Source organism: Camelina sativa, chromosome 14, assembly GCF_030686135.1.
Source record: "Camelina sativa cultivar CO46 ecotype springtype chromosome 14, ASM3068613v1".
NCBI lineage: Eukaryota > Viridiplantae > Streptophyta > Magnoliopsida > Brassicales > Brassicaceae > Camelina > Camelina sativa.
In genome coordinates this window covers 15,437,950-15,458,031 of record NC_141893.1, presented here as the reverse complement: position 1 = coordinate 15,458,031, position 20,082 = coordinate 15,437,950, and the positions used below count along the sequence as shown (strand labels likewise).

At 34.6% G+C, this 20,082-nt stretch overlaps 1 protein-coding gene, 1 non-coding gene and 3 pseudogenes across 3 annotated transcripts; 4 read left to right on the top strand and 1 right to left on the bottom strand.

Annotated features, from left to right (window-relative positions):
* Nucleotides 1-863: 863 nt before the first annotated feature.
* On the top strand, nucleotides 864-4,635 carry LOC104743687 (MATH domain and coiled-coil domain-containing protein At1g31400-like; annotated as a pseudogene).
* A 1,444-nt stretch (nucleotides 4,636-6,079) lies between these two features.
* On the top strand, nucleotides 6,080-7,254 carry LOC109128685 (MATH domain and coiled-coil domain-containing protein At1g31390-like; annotated as a pseudogene).
* A 555-nt stretch (nucleotides 7,255-7,809) lies between these two features.
* LOC109128684 (MATH domain and coiled-coil domain-containing protein At1g31390-like) lies at nucleotides 7,810-9,062 on the top strand (annotated as a pseudogene).
* A 218-nt stretch (nucleotides 9,063-9,280) lies between these two features.
* On the bottom strand, nucleotides 9,281-14,384 carry LOC104741750 (ATP-dependent DNA helicase Q-like 2). Of its 2 annotated transcripts, none has more exons than XR_015580680.1 (20): nucleotides 14,088-14,237; nucleotides 13,608-13,831; nucleotides 13,378-13,524; nucleotides 13,078-13,293; nucleotides 12,841-12,945; nucleotides 12,604-12,708; nucleotides 12,392-12,514; nucleotides 12,165-12,253; nucleotides 11,969-12,005; nucleotides 11,848-11,881; nucleotides 11,595-11,643; nucleotides 11,442-11,519; nucleotides 11,279-11,344; nucleotides 10,953-11,019; nucleotides 10,800-10,853; nucleotides 10,536-10,643; nucleotides 10,384-10,448; nucleotides 10,184-10,262; nucleotides 9,724-9,926; nucleotides 9,281-9,634 (listed from the first exon to the last, which is right to left on the bottom strand). XR_015580680.1 is itself a non-coding variant. In XM_010462663.3 (20 exons), the coding sequence occupies exons 1-20, from the start codon at nucleotides 14,149-14,151 to the stop codon at nucleotides 9,431-9,433; spliced, it is 2,121 nt and encodes a 706-aa protein (XP_010460965.1). In that variant the 5' UTR covers nucleotides 14,152-14,384; the 3' UTR covers nucleotides 9,281-9,430. The 2 variants fall into 2 exon arrangements, 1 of the variants encoding a protein (XP_010460965.1); XM_010462663.3 differs by having other exon boundaries at nucleotides 11,595-11,647; nucleotides 14,088-14,384.
* A 4,226-nt stretch (nucleotides 14,385-18,610) lies between these two features.
* On the top strand, nucleotides 18,611-18,682 carry TRNAQ-UUG (transfer RNA glutamine (anticodon UUG)). Its single transcript has one exon. It is a non-coding gene; the product is annotated as a tRNA-Gln (tRNA).
* The last annotated feature ends 1,400 nt before the right edge of the window (nucleotides 18,683-20,082 follow it).

Here is a 20,082-nt window from a genome sequence, read left to right as displayed (position 1 = left end):
ACACCTTTCTTCGTCAAAACAAAGAAATCATATTCAAGCTTTAATCCTCCCTTCTTCATTCCATGTGCTATGTCCATGTGTCACAAGAACCACTCGCTTCATCGTCTTGACAATGCCTAGGTCTTGTAAGCTCGATGATGCTGGGATTAAGAGGCGACGACAAATCGTATTTTCCCGGAAAAGTTTGGCTCAATTTGCTTGTGAAACCGCTTCACCATTTTCCGATTAAGCTAGTCACCAGTAAAAATGAGATCTCAAAGTTTCAGATTGGAAAATGAGATCCAATTTATGTAGAGATAACGAAAAGTTATCGAGAAAGATAATGGAGACTTTTATTATTTATTTTAATTAATAATTTTTTTTAATTTTGAATTAGAAGATGTGTGCTAAATGTGGAAAATATGAAATTGTGTGATAGATTTGGAAGAAAAACCTAATTTGGTGCTATTTTTGAGAATCTCCCGTTAATTATTACGGAATTTACTTTCCCCCAGCAAAATTTATCCAATCACAAAATGATATTCATTATCCAATTACAAAATGATTTTCATTTTGCCCACCCGAAACCGATACAGGGAACACATGGATCCAACTCATCCACTTAAACCCTACTTAACTCTTCTCCTTCCTCCATTATCGCCGCTTCCTTCTTTCCTATTTTTTTTTCTTCTAGATCTGGTCTCGCTCGTCGTTGTCTCAAATCTTTTCGTCGCTGCAACTTCCAAACGAAACGAACAGGACCAAGGTTCTATTGTCTGCCATTCCGGTTCTAGGATTTAACTTTTCTTATGTTCTGCTGTTGGTAGTTTGGTTTTTGTGAAAAAAAATGAAGAGTTTCTCTCCTTCATCATTCATCAAGAACAATGGAAAAGCAATATGCAAAGAAGATAACATGGACGATCAAGAATTTCACCTCTTTGCAATCTGAGAAACTTTGTTCTGACAATTTCGTAGTTGGTGACTCCAAATGGTAATTAAAAGGAAACTTGGTTCTTCTAATGTGTTCGTTCCTTTTAGGGTTTACGGTGACATATTGTAATTGGTTTTGGTTTTCTTGCGTGCAGGCGTCTTCTTGCCTATCCCAAGGGAAATGGGGATAGTATTAACAAATGTTTCTCTCTATTTCTGGAGGTTGCTGATTCTGAATCTTTGCCTTGTGGATGGGAAAGAAATGCAGAGTTTCGCCTTACTGTTGTTAATCAAAAATCAGATAAACTCTCTCAACAGAGAGGTAAGTCTTTTGATTGTTTTTCTTAGACTGAGAAACGAAAGTTCATATTTTTTCTATGTTCTTACTACTACTTGTAATGGTCTCATGGTACTTGTGTTGTTGCGAGAACATTTATTTTCTTAGACTAATGTTCTGTTTCGTGACTTTTACAGTATCACGAAACTGGTTTTATGATACGTCCACCAGCATGAGTTTTCCAGCAATGCTTCCCCTTACCAAACTTGTTGACAAAAATGATGGGTTTTTGGTGAATGGAGAAGTCAAGATTGTTGCTGAGGTTGGTGTTGTTGAAGTTTATGGCAAATCAGATGTGTTTGAGGAAACTTTGTTAGTTAATGAAAGCATCCATGTCAATGGGTTTCAAGTTCTTCCTTCACAGGTACATTGTTTTTCCCAAACAATTCGTAAGAGTCACTCTCTATAGTTCAGTTTCTTGTATATATATAACCAACTTCATAGAGGTTTTATCTTCAGGTCTCCAAAAATTCTTATCTGATATGGTTTTCCTTTTTGCGTTTCACTTGCAGGTAGAATGTGTTAACAAGCTCTTTAGAGAGCACCCAGGCATTGTAACAAAACTCCGTCTGGAGAACCCACGTCTGAGAACTGCATACTTGAATAGCCTACTAACCTTGACTGAGATTCTCTGCCACTCCCCTGAACGACTCTCCAATGTTGATCTGGCCAATGCATCTTGTACACTATCTTGCCTGACAAAAGCGGGGTTTACGTTGGATTGGCTGGAGAAGAAAGTGAATGAGCTAGGTAAGACTCGGCTGCAACAACATGAGAAAAATTTGAAGGAATTGAAGGACGAGTTTATGCTGCAGTTCTGACGATGAGATTGACTTTAGTCTAGTAAATTGGGATTTTGGCCAGAAATGCCATTTTTCTCAAAAAACTTATCAAAAATGCCACTTTTCTTATTCCTTATGAGAAATGACATTTATTCACAAGAGGAGGAGATGTAAGAAGAATAAATTAACATTGACCTATTAACTGAGAAATGTGCACTAATCTACACTATTAATCTTAAACAAATAACATCAAAAATAAAACATATTTGAGAGAAAACAAAGAATTTATTGGTTTTTTGGTTGGGTTTCGTTGAGAACAATGTTGACGACGAACAAAAATGTCTAGTCCAAGGATCTGCTCCACTGGATCTTGTCCATCGAATCTGGTCCACATGATCTGTTCCACTGAATCTTGTCCATCGGATCTAGTCCATCTACATAAATTGTGTGGTCGATAGTGTAACCTGGCTAGATCGTGAATGACGTCTTCTATAGGTGCATCACTTGTTTCATCTTCTGGTCGAACAGTTCTGGTTTCAAAAAATCTGCAGAATGGACAAAATTAATTAGTAAAATGGACAAGTTTGGTTTATTGGTTATGGTCCATCGAGAGAGAAAAGACAAAACCTGGCTGAAAAGTAAATTTGGTCCATCGGTGATGCAGCATACATCCTTGAATGAAATATAAGATATGAAACATATAGGATGGACAACATATTAGGAAACAGAAGAATGGAAATGACATCATAATTAGTCCACCGGATGAGTTATTCAAGTGATGGACAAAATAACGGTAGACGAGTTGGTACGTAGTAGATCTGGTCCATCAAAAACTTACATGGTGGGTTCCAAGAAGAGAGCCCTTGTTTGCGTTCCGATCCTAGGTCTTTTGTCCTATGTTGCAGGCACAATAGATTTTTTTGAGACTGTTGAAGGACAAAATTGAAGAATTGGACAAGAACCTAATAATGGGAATTGGAAGTACAAAACAATTCATGGTGTATCATACCTTGACTTGACACATGAATTTCGATTCACACATGGATCATCTCCAATCTGGACAGAGGCATCTTCAGCCTCGATGGAAGCATCTTCGGCTTCGAGAGAACTATCTTTGGCTTTTTTGAACATTTTGTGAAAAGATGAGAGGTTGGAAAAAGAGAAAGAGATAAAAAATCGTGAAAATAGATATTGGAAAGAAAAATATGATAATTAAGAAACAATAAATTTAATAGGGTAAATTTGTCTTTTTAATTTGGTCTTGTGGCAGGCGGGAGAAGGAATAAACGAAAGTGGCATCTTCCAAAAGAATTGCTACTGTTCATGGCATAAGTAACAAATTTCTCTAGTAAATTAGTCCAAAGTTTAGATCTAACTGGTGTTTTGGTCTGTTTGTTGTTCGGTGTAGTTTTTAATATCAGAGAAGAAGATCGAGTGGCTTAAAGTTGTCATTAAGTTTCCCTATGCTTCTTTTGTTGCACTTTGATAGTCAATTTAACATGAGAAATTTGCTAGATCTGCCATGAACAGTGCGTAAACTTGTGAGAGATGCCATTTTTGCATAAACCTTTTCCCGGGTGCCACAGCTTCAGTTTAAAATGACCAAACTGTCCCCTCTTTCTTTCACAGTCGCAAAAACCTAACTTTTTTTTTCTTTTCACTTTATTTCCTTCAATTTTCTTCTCATCTCGTTAGTTCTTCTCTTTTCTCTCTTTCTTATCTCTCTCTCTTTCATAAAATTCCATCGAACATACCAAAAAGAGATGCTCAAGCTAAAATCTTATAAAGAGGGAGTTGAAGATTTAGAAAAATCAAGAGAAACCTCCGATGATTAGTTTCTGCAGCGACAAGACCATCAAAGGAGATGTTGACAAACTCCTAGAACTCAGATTAAGATTACACAAGATCTAACACGGCGTTGAATTCATGCTGCTAGGTTTGATCTCTGAAGGACCAGATCTAGCCAGGTTTGTCCACCACAAACTTGTCTTTCAACCATTTAGTGGATCAGCTACGTTTTTGTTGATGGACAAAACTTGGGTTTTGATATTAAACCAGATCCGCTCGCTGACGGATGAACTTTATTGTAATTGACAGTTTGACATTGCAGAACTCTCAGAGGATAACAATATGATTGACCAAAGAAGGTATCTCTATGGACCAGTTTTTATCTTTTTGTTTCAGAGTATGCTTACTTTTTTCTATCCAACGATGTTGTCTACTAAGTTCCTGATAGACCAATTTTGTTTATATATATTATTAAGTCCTTCACGCTAACATGTTTGTTGTCTATCTCACAATTCTAAAAACATTTAGGCTGACATTGGTGAACTCCTGGAGGACAACAATGTTACTGCACAAAGAAGGTATGTCTTTGTGGACCAGTCATATATTTGGTTTAGTCCATTGCATTTTCATTCTGGACCAAAATATGATTGTTTTTTGTCTATCCAACCATGTTGTCTGTTAAGTTCCTGGTGGACCACTTTTTAGTTTAGAACATTAAGTCCATCACAATAACATGTTTGTTGTCTATCTCACAGGTCTGAAGACGTTCATATTGACATTGGTGAACTTCCGGAGGACAACAATGTTACTGCACATTGAAGGTATGCCTCTATGGACCAGTTTTATCTTTGTTTAGTCCACTCCATTTTCATTTTTTGACCACTTATTTTGTCTATCCAACCATGTTGTCTATTAAGTATCTAATGGACCAATTTTCTATTTTAAAACCTTAAGTCCATCGAACTCACATGTGTGTTGTCCATCACACAAGTTCGAAGACGTTTAGCCTAACAATGGTGAACTCTGGGAGGACAACAATGATACACAAAAAAGGTATGTCTCTGTTGGTGGACCAGAGTAGGCTTACTTTTGTCTTTCCAACCCATATTGTCTATTAACTTTTTGATGGACAATTTTTTTTATAAAAAAACATTAAGTCCATCAAACTAACATGTTTGTTGTCTATCGGGCAGGCCTGAAACTGATGAATTCCCCGAAGAGAACCATGTTACTGACCTGGAGTACTCCACCAACTTCATTCTCTTTTATTTTCATATGTGTTTAGGTTTTAATTAAAGAAGAAACAGTCATATCATTACTTTTTCGTGGTTTCAAAATGGTTGAATTGAAGGGTATTATGATCTTTTGATCCTATGGTACAAAAACAACAAATGGCATTATTGAAAAGGAAAAAATTAAAATGGCATTTTACACAACTTTAATTAATAAAGTGGCATTTCTGACCAAATTCTCATTTAACATAGTGATGACGCCTATGCAGAGATAATTAATTAGTAATTTTTTCTTTTCATGGAAACTAGAGGACGTGTACTATTTGGGCTGGAGGTTTTACAAAGCTTCACTCTAAGATGAAGAAAAACAATTGAGAGACTCACAAAAATATGGAAATTGTAAACCTTATTATGTTTCTTCTTAGAAGCAAATTTTCCTTATATATAGATTAGGGACTAGGGATTATTTTATGGAGTATTAACATACTCCCTCCATTTCAAAATATATGATGTTTTAACTAAAGCACGCAAATTAAAAATTTTTTACTTTTAACAAGTTGAACCAATCATAAACAAGACTGCATAATATAAAATACTAAATTAATCTAAAAGTTACTTAGAAACTTGAAAACATCTTATATAACGAAACAAAAAACTTCTCTAAAACAGGAAGTATATTGTAATCGTGATCAATATATGTAGCCGCATCAATTAATCAGTCATATTAGCCAACCTAAATTAGCTGTGAGGAGCCGTAGCGTTTTCACTTTCTTCAAGTTTCCGCAATCAACATGATTCCCATTCAAAACCTACTAGGAGTTCTTTTAAAAACCCTGAGTTTTCTACTAGGTTAAATCCTATACATAATTGTTGTCTGTTGTTCTCAATTTTTCAAGAACTTCAAATCACAGTGTAATCTTCTTCTTTTTTGGTTTTGTGTTTAAATTGTTGTTTAATTTTTTTTTTTTTAACATTGATTGTGTGTACCACTCTGCAGGTTCTAGGATTTATCCTAATCTTCATCAAGATCAATGGAGAAGCAGTATCAAAAGAAGATAACATGGACGATTAAGAATTTCCCCTCTTTGCAATGTGAAAGAGTTTATTCTGATCATTTCGTTGTTGGTGATTCCAAATGGTAAAAGAAAACTTACTCTCTACTTTGTAACGTTTCCGTTCATTTTAGGGTTTCAAGATATTGTACTTTGCTTCAATGGTTTTGGTTTTTTTTTGCTCGCAGGCGTCTTGTGGGGTTTCCCAAGGGGAATGGTACTGGTATTAATAAATGTTTGTCTCTGTTTCTGGATGTTGCTGATTCTGAATCTTTGCCACGTGGATGGAAAAGACACACAATATATCGCCTAACTGTTGTTAACCAAATAACCGAGAAACTCTCCAAACTAAAAGGTGATTCTTTCTACATTAGTTAGATTGTTTTCCTAAGGCGGACAATGGAAGGTTTATATATTATGTTTCTACTAAATTTTATGGACTCATTAGTCATAAGACTTGTGTTATGCTATTCTAATTTTGACTTAAGTTCTATGTTTCGTGACATTACAGTGGGACAACCCTGGTTTGATATAAACACTCCTAGCTAGTTATGGTTCCCAAGAAATGCTTCCCCTTACCAAACTTCTTGACGTAAATGGTGGATTTTCGGTTAAGGGAGAAGTCAAGATTGTAGCTGAGGTTGGCGTTCTTGAAGTTGTTGGCAAATCAGATGTGTTAGAGGAAACTTCGTTACTAAATGAAAGCATCGATGTCAATGGGTTTCAAGTTCTTCCTTTACAGGTAAGTTAAGTACTTTACACATGTCATAAGAGTTGCTCACTATTCAAGCTGCATGTATATATGGTTTTACTTTGTACATCAATTTTTTTCAGGTAGAATCTGTGAACAGTCTTTTTGAAAACCACCCTGACATTTCATCAAAATTCCGTCTTAAGTGCACGCATCTGAGAACAGCATACTTGAATAGCGTACTAAGCTTGACCGAGAGCTTGTGCCAGGAGGAACTCTCCAATGCTGATCTGACCAATGCATACTCTACACTAACTTGTGTAAAGCGGGGTTTAAGTTGGACTGGTTGGAGAAGAAACTGAAAGAGATTGTTGAGGCTCGGCTGCAAGAGATTGAGGAAGAATTGGTGGACATGAAGCAAAAGTGCGTAGACATGGAGGCTCTGTTGGATTTCATAAGATGATGTTGTTTGATGATATGAGTTGTCATAGACAGTGAAAAGTTTGGACCTAATTGGTGTTTTGATTACTTTGTTTTTTGTCTGACAGTACTCTTTAATTTTGGTGAATTTCAAGAGACTTGCTGAATTGAGGTGTCCCTATGTTTATTAATTTCACTTTGTTTCTTGATGGAAAAGGAATTTAAAAAATGTCTTAGTGTGTGTCACAATAATTGGTCTTATCAGCCCACCAATGAGCTATGAGGAGCCAAAGCGATTCACATTTCCCTAGTTTTTGTAATCGACGCCAAGACTCCCATTCAAACCCTATTAAACGTTTTTAAAGCAAAGTGACCATGCGTTTTCTGAACGTTATGTGGCCTACTTATAAAGATTGTTGTGCGTGTGTATTGTGCCGAGTCTTGTAAAAGCTTCGAGTTTGTAGTATAATCTTACTCTCTCTTATATTGGTTTTGTCTTTAAATTTTCTTTAAAATTGTTGTTTAAGACAATTAAGTGTGTGAGCCTCTCTTCATGTTCTGCTGGTAGTTTGGTAATGAAGAGTCATCATCAAGATCAATGGAGAAGCAATATGAAAAGAAGATAACATGGACAATTAAGAATTTCTCCTCTTTGCAATCTGAGAAACTCTATTCTCTTCCATTCGTAGTTGGTGGCTCCAAATGGTTAGAAAACTTGTTCTCTAATGTTTCGTACACTCATTTTCGGTTTTTACTTGATATTGTCCTTTGCTTTACTGGTTTTGTTTTTCTTGCAGGCGTTTTCTCATCTATCCCAAGGGAAAAGGGGTCATTATTGATGATTATTTGTCTCTGTATCTGGATGTCCCTGATTCTGATAGTTTGCCTAATGGATGGAAAAGGCACACAAAATTTCGCTTAACTGTTGTAAACCAATTTTGCGAAAGACTCTCCCAACATAAAGGTGATTCTTTCTACATTTGCTAAACTATTTTCCTAAAGGCTGACAGAGTAAAGTTCTTGGTATATGGTTCTACTTGTGGATTCATGGGACTTGTGTTGCTGTGAGGTTCTACGTATGTGTTGTGCGATTATTCTTGTCGTTGACTAAAGTAGTATGTTTCGTGATTTTACAGAAGGAGAATATTGGTTTGATCAGAAGATGCCTACTAGTGGTTTTTCAGCAATGCTTCCCCTTTACAAACTTATTGACATAAATTATGGGTTTCTTGTGAATGGAGAAGTCAAGGTTGTTGCTGAGGTTGGTGTTCTTGAAGTTATTGGCGGATCAGATGTGTTAGAGGAAACTTTATTAGTTCAGAAAACTTTACAGATGGGTTTCAAGTTCTTCCTTCACAGGTACTTTTTAAATACGTTATTGTAAGAGTTGCTGACTAAGTAACTATAGTTCAGTTTCTTGTATATAATATATATATAGAAGCTGCCGGTATGGTTTGTCAGGTATCGAAAAACTTATATCTGATTTGGGTTTTACTCTTTTCGTCCATATTTCACTTGCAGGTAGAATCTGTGAACAGTCTGTTTGAAGAGCACCCAGACATTGCATCAAAATTCGATCTGGAGAACCCACATCTGAGAACAACATACTTGAATAGCCTACTAAGCTTGACTGAGATTATGTGCCAGTCCCCCAAGAAACTCTCCAATGTTGATCTGGCCAACGCATATTCTACACTATCTTATGTGGCAAAAGCGGGGTTTAAGCTGGATTGGTTGGAGAAGATGCTGAAAGAGGTTGGCCAGACTCGGGTGCGAGACATTGAGGAAGAGTTGAAGGACATGAAGCATAAGTGCGCAGACATGGAGGCTCTGCTGGAATTCTTAAGATGATGTTATTTGATGACTTGAACTGTCGTATGCTGGTAAGAGTTTGGATCTAATTGGTGTTTTGGTTTTTGTCGTTTGGAACTCTCATTGGTAGTTTCACTATTTTTCTTTTATTGCACTTTGTTTCTTGATGGAAAAGAAATTAAGAATGATCTTAGTGTCTCAGTTGATGTTTATGTTGCATATTACTAAATTATAAAAGATTACTAAAGATAGTGAAATTGCTTATGCAAAGTATGTTAGTAATTATTTATTATGATATATTATAGAATCATTTAGTTTCTTACATAAGATTAGTGAAATTTGGAACCTTTAACAGAGAAGAACTAAAAGAAGAGCAGCGATGATTGGATAAGAAGATACTTGATTCATCAAGCTTCTTCATATTCATCGCTGCTGTCTACCAAAACAACATCCTTCTGTGTCTTAGCTCTCTTTCTTGATCTGCTTTCACATGTCCCTTCCTTTTTTGGATCTTCAACAATGTGTTCAGAGACTGCATCGTGTCTCATCACTTCCTCTAGAATCCTGTCTCCGTACTTTTCTGTTTTTAATTTTCCTATAATTTTCTCCAACTGCATATCGAACCAATAAAGCTTTAAAGGCAAGCTATCAAACGTGAATTAAAAAGAATAAAACTCAAATTTTATCAGCGCAAACTCGCCTCTTGTAATGAATCTGGTTTTTGGGAACTTATCGAGCCAATCTGCTGGGTTGAGAGGACCGTGTGAGGGAGTATGTTTCCATCAGCTGCGGATATCTCCTTCCGTAGCTCGTCAAGCTTAAGTTCTAACCCGGAAAATGAGATACTTCTTTTCGATTTCTTGATTTGTTTGCTTGATGTTTCCATTTTGATCGTCTTTCTTCCTGTTCCACAATATAAGAACATGTTTTTTGTTATGAAAGTTCCAACTCTTAGACAGTATCCCGAGCTAGCCTAACAGTTTCAAAATGAAATGGCATGTGGCGAATATCGAGTTCTATCTATACTCGCTAAAACTACATGATGCTTCTAACATTTTCTACTTCTATGACTTCTATTGGTTCAACTACCTTAGAGGCTACCTGAGTGGATAACTTGTGTTCATGTGAGCGTGAAAAGAAGGTAATTCCTTATTCCTTACCTTGCAACAGTTGGTTGGCCAACGGTCCCATTGTTACATAAGCGTTTGTCGAATATGGTGTGTGCTGGAATTCTTCTTTCTGCACAGAAAAAAAAAACCAATACTCAATTACAGCCTGAAAAAACTAATGTCACAAGTTATCACATCACGTGTCGATATTGCAATCTGACCGAAACTATAAACATAGACAATGAACTTACCAATACCGAGTCAACAATCAGTTTTACCACAAGATGTTCTATCTCGTCTCTCTTTAACTCAGCACCTAGGTTTAACCACAGAGTTTAAAATCAACAACAACAACAATAACTTAATGCAGCTCAAACTAATAAATGAAGAAAACGTGACTCACTTAGATCCTTGTGCTTATTTCTTAGTTTGTCACCCAGCTGTAACATCGTCACTCTTTGATCCTTGGCTTGCGTTTCTTGCACCATAGAAACCACGAGCTTAGCTAGGTCTGCAAAAATTCATGACACCGAAAAAAACATTATGACATTATTGACCATCATAAGCTGTAAATATTTTGGCAGAAAAAAACAAAATTATAAGCTGATTTCAAACAGTTGCAGAAGAATGTATTTCAGAGAAACAACAAGCGAAAGTAGGGACATACCCGATACATCAACTTCTTTGAACTCACTTGACAAGGCACAGTTGTCACACATTCCTAACCAAATGTAGAATAAGGATCAGCACATCAGATAATCTAGAATCAGCGGACCTAGTCGAAAATCTATCAGTAGTAGAAAACTGTAGATAAGAATACCATCGCAATCTTGTGATGGCTCCCCAAAATGACGGAAAAAAGCACTTCGACGACATTTGGATTTAGACTGCAAAAAGGAATCTCAGAAATTATGGTTCATAAGATAGCGTACAAATTAGAACATTTCATGATCATGATCTTTAATGCTAGACAAAATAAAAGAGTAAACAAAAAAAGTTATTTGGACGCTGAGCAAAGTACACAACTATCTTGGAAGTTGGTGCTTTTAGCCAATACAAAGTGCTGATTGATACAGTTTGCTCTAGATATATAAAGGTGTATAACAATAATGCGCTCTTCAGGAAATAGCAAATGAAACAGCGTACCTGACAATATTTAACTATATCATAGAGATTCTTCAGACCAGAATACTCGTAGAAGACCATGGAACTCTGTTTGGGAGGAGGAAGAAAAGCATCAATGAAATTTCAGAAATATATAGATATACACAGCAAATATCAGCAGGGTTGAGTAAAATTTGGAGCTCACCTGCCTGGGAACATCAGCCGAGCGAAAAAAGAGGATGCACTCAGATGGAAGGCCATCACGACCGGCACGGCCACTCTCCTACATTATGATGGTTAGGTGATAAGAGGCAAACCTTATAACGACATCGAGTTTTAGTGGACAAGAGACTGGAACCTGGTAGTAAGTCTCCATCGATTTGCTCAAACTGTGGTGGATGACAAACCTGACTACAACAATGTCTCATGTATCAGTTGGAGAAGATAGTAAGAACGGTGATAAATAAAATGCAAGGGATGGTAGTTTTTTAGAAAATATATGAGTTTAAGAAAGCAGCAGCTACTGGGAATTTATAGCAGAAGGGATAATAACTTGCAAAAGGAAGAAATCTGCACTACGGAAAACTGAAACAAAAGTTAGCATTACTAACCATCAGGCTTGTTGATTCCCATACCAAAAGCAACCTGCAAAACAGTAAATACTAATTAGAGTTGATTAATGCAGATCACTGTACCACTAAATAATATAATGATAACGGTGAATATACGTACTGTTCCAACAATGACCTGCAACTTGTTCTTGCTCCATCTGTGAACATGACACAACAAAATAGTCAGTCAATGCTGCAAATTTCACATCAATAACTTGATAATCAAGAGCACAGTCGAGCTGCATCAGAGCTGGACTTTCAATCTCAGGTTCAAGGTAAGTACCAGGCACCACACGTTTTAAGAAATACTAGCTTACCGCATATGAACTTTTTCGCGCATATTTACATCCATATCAGCGTGGTAATAATCAGCAGAAATCCCTCTCTCTCGTAAATCACCTGCAATCTATCACCATTGCGGAAGACAAAATATGTAAGCTTTTCTTCCCCGATAGGTTCAATATAGAACAAATGGAGGGGTGCAAAAGAAGAATATAATGGTAAGTTCAGTACATATGATGATGTGTGAATTTTTGTTACAAACCTGTTCACATTCCTTCCGTGAGAAGCAATAGACTATTCCAGATTCATTCTTAGAGTATGATTCCCGTATGAACTCTGCAATTTCATCAACCACCACTTTACCAACTGCCGATTTTTCTCGAACCTGCAAGATAGTTCACTGCTCATATCCAGGCCAACATATTGTCTACAGAATGAGAAATATAAATTAATAAAACTCATTACTATGAGTACCGAGTAAAAGAGATTTGGCCTGTTAACACTACTAACAAATTTGACGCATTTAGGAATATGCAGCATTTCTATCAGATCATTTTGGATCTTCTGTGTAGCAGTTGCCTGCAATAGAGACATAAATATAATTATTGGTCATTTTCTGATTAGCACAGGAGCAAGCTCCCTAGTGGTGACTGATTTAAGCCCAAAAAAGTGGGCGAATAAAGCTTGAAATAGATGAAAACAAAAACATACAGTTAAAGCAACCATGGGAACTTTAGGAAACTGGGTTTTTAGAATGCTTAAGTTCTTGTAATCAGGGCGAAAATCATGACCCCACTGACTACAACAATGAGCCTCCTGCAAACGAACCAACAATAGGAAATTGAACATTCAGATTTCAGAGAGTAGTTTTATTTGCTAACAGTGTGGTATGTCCAAATAAACGAAAGCTAGAATCTGAGTAAGAAGCTAAAACCAGGAGACACTTACATCAATTGATATAAGAGAGAGGCGCCCAGCATTGTGACACTTTTCAAGCTTTGACATGAACCTTTTGCTCTTTGATACCTTTTCCGGTGTTACATAAAGTATCTTGAGGTCATCTTCACCCTTTTCAAGTGCCTTGTACACAAATTTCTCATTTTCCTTGCCAGAAGTAGAAGTCAGCATGTAGGCTGAAATTCCTAGAGCAGCCAAACCCATAACCTGAACAATCGTAAACGATAATTGATCTCAAGACACGTAATAAAAGAATATCTAAAGATGAGAGCTGTTTCGTTAGGTACTAACCTGATCCTGAATGAGTGAAAGTAAAGGACTGACAACAAGAGTTGTACCGCCACGAAGTATAGCAGGAAGTTGATAGCAAAGACTCTTCCCGCCACCTGCTGCCATGATCACCAGGACATCTCTTCCCAACATTATAGCGTTAATAATCTAATCATAACGCGGACTGTCATTAGAATCAACATAAGAAAACAGATAACATCTCAGATCAGAAAATGCAGAACGTCACTTACTTCCTTCTGGTTAGCCCTATACTTGGATATACCAAAAATATTAAACCTAACATCATCAGCACGAGAATCCCACTCGAACGCCTCAGACCAGTTCTCTATAGCAGTAGAGCCACCAGATGATGCAACAGGGCTTTCTGGTGCTGCTAGTGCTTTTAACAGTGTCTTTAACTCAGACTTCCTCTCGTATAACCTATCTTGATGGTCAATCAAAGCACTTATCTGACCTGTTAAGCCATTTCAATCAACACGAAACTCAAAAACTGAAACTTTCACTAAAATCATAATCCAAGTTCTTATGGCTATGAACTCGTAAATTAACCTAAACCCTCAATGTATATTCATATAAAAGAGACAAAAATAGAGAATTTGAATGCTTTTCTTGGTTACGTATATACCAGAAGCAATCTGAGAAACTCGAAACGCGAATTCGAAGATGAAAAGTAAAAACAGGAACGAGTGAAAACGAAGAAAAAGGTAAACCTTGAACATCTTTTAACTCGACGTCTAAATTCTGAAGCTCTTCCTGAATCGCTTCGCTTTCCATTGAAAAACACCGGCGGGATCAACGGCGGTGTGTGTTTAACCTTTCCGTCGTCGGCGTCGCTCTCGTAACTCGGAAACGATGGAAAGTGAAGCTAATATATTGGGCCTATATTGGGCTACAATCATCTAAATGGGCTTATTTTAGGCTTATCTGAAATAATGCTCGGCGTTGGCTTAATTTATCATACGACTTTTTTTTTTTTTAATATCATAAGTTTTTGACTTTGAACCCATAATGATCCACTTCCCATGGATTCACGCATACATATTAATGAAGATATTGATTTTCTATATTACTATTTTTTTATGATTTTTTAAGGAAGAAGAGAAGTGAGTGAGATGAGTGATCAACTAGATCATGAAGTGAAGGGATCATGGATTCGTTCGATATGTCCAAAGAAGACCTAAGATACTTTCGGTTAAGCGTACACTACCGTTCAAAACTGTTATTAGATATGATTTACAATAAACAATAAAAAAAACAATGGAAATTACTCGTGCTATATGTATTTTATTACTTGTCTTGATCATGTACTGTATATATGCGATATGTAGTTGATCTAACATTTTTACGTATATATACCAACTTAAATTATACATAATGCGATTTGTAGTTGAACTTTAGTTTCAGAATTATCTTTTGTAAACTCTTATCCTCCGATTTGGCAACCAATCTTGGAGTTATTTTCTAATTTAATGTTTGATTGAAAAAATAATATATATATATACTAGATGAGGACCCGTCCGATGTGCGGGTTTAAAGTTTTATAAATTAAATTAAATTTAACAAAAATATATTAAAATTTGTTGTATGTTATTTATAAATTTATTTTTGTTATAATACACTGATTTATATCTATTTACAAATCTTTTATGTATGTTACTATCAAAAGTGTATTTTTACACCTAAATATATTCTATGTTATAAATATATTCATTATCACCATCTAGAAAATGTCTATATGAACACATTAAGCCAACTATTTTACTTTCACTTCTCCATAGTTTTTTTATTACTAAAATTGTTGGCTCAAAAAACATTTTGAATAAACAATATATTACATAATATACTAATCAATGATGTATCATCACAATAATGTATGACCACCATAGAGAAAACCTCGGCTCCGTTCTCATCCCTTATGGAAAGAACCTTGCGTCCAACCTCCTCTACCATGGAGAGAACCTTGGCTACGCCTTCCTCCCGTGGGGAGATAACCTTGCGTCCAACCTCCTCCACCTTCCTCTCTTGGGGAGATAACCTTGTGTCCAACCTCCTCCACCATAGAAAGAATCTTGGCTCCGCTTTCCACCTGTGTGGAGAGAACATGTTCACTTCTTTTTGCTATCTCAAAATGGCTTGCTCCGACAACCAATGAAAATAAAAACCTTTTTCTAACGTCACAAAATCTTTTGATAGTAACAAATGTTAAATTTTCCAATGTATTCATGGATGGAAGTGTCTTTGACACACCATGATGTAGCTTCTGTTTATATAATTCCTCAACCGCCACCTTGCTTAGTGAACCCATGTCCACTCTCAATCCATGGGCCTACCTTCCTAAGTGGGCCCTACATCTATTCTTTGCCCGTGGACCCACCATTTTCGATGGCCAGTTTGTTATGTATGAGAGGCTTTAAAAACTTGTTTTGTCCTCACTCGCACAGTTCCGACAATCACTTCCAAGAAGGTCACCTATCATGAAGCTCTCTCAGAACCATTGACCGGAAAAATAAGTGCATTTTGGTGACATATGTGACAAAATCAATTCTTATAAACCTTTCCGCAAACCAAGGTGTCACAGTCTTTGAGCTCATATGGATTTATCAACAACGATTTACGTTTTCTAATCTATCTATCTATGTTTGTTGTAAGCTTGTGTTTGATTATCATATTTTATCTATCCATTAGGTTGATGAGCTTCTACTCGTTATCTCCCTTTATGATTGAATGAATAATGGTAACAATTATGTTTGCAAAAAAAAAGAATGATTAATGATCAACCAATCAAGGTTAAGAAATTAGAAGAAAATTAATTTGACTTAATTAAAGAAACAATAGAAAATTATAAGCCCTGTAATATACGAATCCCAAATAATTCAAAGTTGAAAATATAAATTAAATAAAACAATAAAAAATACTACAATAAAAATTAAAATAGAGTATTAGGAAAAGAAGACGCATATATTAATATTTTTTTTGGTCAACATATCAATTTTACATATTCCCAACTGAAAAAGGAGAAAGTAGGAGAAAATTTTGGTTTAAAAAAATAAGAAAAATTTACCTTACCATTAAATAAAATTTCCCAATTAAACAAAGTTGAAAGTGTTTTTGAATAAATTATTTAAATATAAGATGATCTATGTTTATATAGAAGTGAGTATTTACAAAATTTAGAATTAATAATTAACTGTATATTTTACTTAATCCATTTTCCTATTTTTTTGTAGAATTAATAACTTAAAAATAAAAATAAGTAAATAATATTATAATTTTGAATTTTATGAAATATATATTTATATATATAATCTCCTTATAATTATTTTAAAAAAATTTGTATTTTTAAATAAATTCAGTAATTTTTGATAGTTATCTTTTTATATTATTAAAATATTTTAAAACAAAATACTTTATTTTTGTTGTAGTCAAATTCTTCCTATTAAATATTAACTTTAACACATGTCAAAATCTGTGATTGAGATCTTGACATTTGTCAAAATTTTGTTAATGGCTAATTTTCAAAACCCAACTTTATATAATAAGATATATATATATATCTATATATATATAAACACTTCAATTTATTACTCTTTAAGATCTATAGCTGAAGTTTGCACAATTACACCAGGTTCAAGTTAGCATTTAATAAACACCAATGTATAAGATGCATTAAAAAACAATAGTAATAGCTAACACACAATAATCCAATGTCAATTATTATAATTTACATAAGAATAGAACCTATAAAGAACTATTTAGTTCTGCAAAAATAGATAATGTTGCTGTTAATGATCCGAATATTTAAGACTTACAAAGAACAAGATTCATTTTGTTTTTGACAAGTTTATCACTGCCAAATAAGTATTAAATTATTTTTCTTAAGTTTATCAATACCAAATTAAATTTGTTTTAACCTTAAAAATGAATTCTCCCTCCACACAAACAAACTCTCGAAAACAAGAGAAAACAAGAGAAAAATATATGTACTAGTATATAATAAAATAGAGGCGAGACAATAGACTTATTGTACTTATAATATATAATTTTCTGAAAAAAATATATATTAGTATTGTTTTGTAATTAAAACATGTCGGGACCAAACAAAATCTGCGACCCATACCGGATCCCACTAATCAATCCCCTACCTCTCGATTAAAAGCTCACCACACGACAAAACTACCTTTTTGCTAATTTCGTCAGCGCTTGTGTCATCACTCTTTAAATCCCAAAATCGAAACATATCCTTTAGACCAGTTGAAAGTTGAAACTAACAGCGAAGCGTTGCTCACAGATTCTCATATTAGTAGATTTGACCAAACACGTGCTAGCATAATTTTAATACTATAACATATCCATTCAAAGGCAAGTACTATCCCAAGAACACGATCTCTACTAAATAGATATGGAGATTGAACTCTTAACAAGCGATGTAGAGCGAATAAAAGGGATCAGACAAATCTGCATGTGTAGAGTATGCATAAGAAACAATGAAACTATGAAAGTAATACAAACTTACTAACAAACTGAGCAAGATAAATGGTGTAAAAATGTAAAATGGATATAACAAAGACTGCAAACTCAATAAAATAAAATTGAGTGTTGACTTGTATATTATGATACTAATTCGTGAACTGAAAACATAATTTAACACTACTACACAATTGTTTTTCAAGAAATTAATTATCTACTCGAGTTATGCACTACTTATATATACCACTAGAGGTTCAGGTGCTACAAATGAGTAAGTAGTTTAGGAGTTGACTAGTTCAAACTCCAGTTATCATGAAATGAAGTTATGTTTCAACAATCAAGTTATTATTTATATTTAGTAATAAATAGTTTAAATGATCTAGTTAATTAATTAGTTGGTAAATCATATGAGTAAACAGTTATAAGTTCGAATGTTTTCCCCGAGGATGAAAAGAATATATATTTATCTTGTACATATATATACTGATCAAATATACTAATCAAAGCATACGCTCATTATCTAGTTAATTTAAATAAATATATACAAATGTCTGACGTATCCTGACTTTTGGAAAAATGATTTTTACAACTTAGAGAGGAAGAGAAAAAGAACATCAGATTTCTATGCCAAGACTAAATATTGTTATACACACTGAACGTTGGTGAGCGTTAGACAGAAAACCTTATTTGTTCTTGCATGTATTAATATTGTATATACAATATATCAAAGCCTGATATTTACTCTTTTCATACAGTCAAATGTCGAGGTTCTATGGTGTAGTGGTTAGCACTCTGGACTTTGAATCCAGCGACCTGGGTTCGACTCCCGGTAGGACCTCTCTTGTTCTTCCATTTTTGAACAAAAAAGAAAAGAAATATATAATTCATACTATATTTTCTTTTTTACACTCTAACTACTAGTCTACAGTACTACACTAGTCAGCCTAAGATTTTCTTCGCTTTCACGATTCGATTTGGACGTCATATCACTATACATGGCGTACATGCATGAAGGTATTCATCTCTATCTCTCCTCCACTCACTCCCTTTGAATACAAACACGAGTACACGACTTACACAGCGCAGTACGTAACAATTGATTTTATATAATGGAGTAAAACATAGTTTCAATACGTACAGTTGTTAAGAATTATTGATACAAAACCAATAGCTGTGATGATTTATTTAAGATTAGCTTTTGTTTGTTGTTCATGCCATGCGTGTTTAATTGTTTTTATACAGGCTAAATTCCAACAAAAATGGACTTATAATTCCAGCATCAAAACTCGATTGTAATTTGTAAACATAAAAGAATATAAACTTATCTCATGTATACACTCGTATTATACTTTTGATCAAAGAAAGAAATGTATATGCTTTCTTTAACTAACAAAAAAAACTCTATACTCGAATACTTTCGACACGGTTTTAGACCTTTCTTTTCTAGTCAACACGTACGTTGTACGTAGACCTTGTTTTTAAATTATATTTTTGGTTTTATGTACGTAGATTTTGAGTTCTATTAAAGATGATATGCATAAGTCATATGTAAATCCAATCATTTCATTATATATATATGATCAATTACATCTCTGAAACATTTAGCTTTCTTTTATTTTATATCTAGAGTTTTGAAATGTGTTTTAGTTGACCCATTAATAACAAGCCTGATTATTATGTACATGTGTAGTAGTATTTTTGGATTCCTTTCTGATTGAAAAAGTTTGTCTTGTTAAAATATCTACCTAAAAAACAAAAATAAAATACAAATTATTGCTCTTTTCTGAAAAGAAGAGAAATTTGTTAAGGGCAAGAAGCGAAGAGGCGACGACAGAGAAGCATTTTAATTTAGAGCCACTAGATTGGATGATCATAAATAAGAAGAGACGACGACACTCTTTTGTCTTTGTCACTGACACCAAACTTTTTTTAATCAATTTAGAAGGAGTATGAGTATTTTTCAACTAGTAATAATAATAATCTTATTTTAATAAATGCGTGCTGTCCCATGCAAGGAGCAGCTTTCTACATTAAATGCTTTACAGACTTCACCAGAAAACTTGTTTGTTCATAAATATAAATAAAAAATATATAATCGAAAGGATGCATCCGATCCAAATACATGCATGTATTGCTGTATTTATACACATCGTAGTTCCACAATCGTCTGTTCTCTCAAAACCCTATCGAAATGTATAATTATTAACCAAATTATATTACACGATTTTCTATTAATAA

What these genes read in the sequence shown, in the direction of transcription:
- LOC104741750 (XM_010462663.3), bottom strand. Translation starts at nt 14,151, where the DNA reads ATGGAAAGCGAAGCGATTCAGGAAGAGCTTCAGAATTTAGACGTCGAG. An exon ending in CGGCTGATGTTCCCAGGCAG is followed by an intron (nt 11,345 to 11,441) that starts GTGAGCTCCAAA and finishes CCTCCCAAACAG; the next exon opens with AGTTCCATGGTCTTCTACGA. An exon ending in ATATAGTTAAATATTGTCAG is followed by an intron (nt 11,020 to 11,278) that starts GTACGCTGTTTC and finishes TCCTTTTTGCAG; the next exon opens with TCTAAATCCAAATGTCGTCG.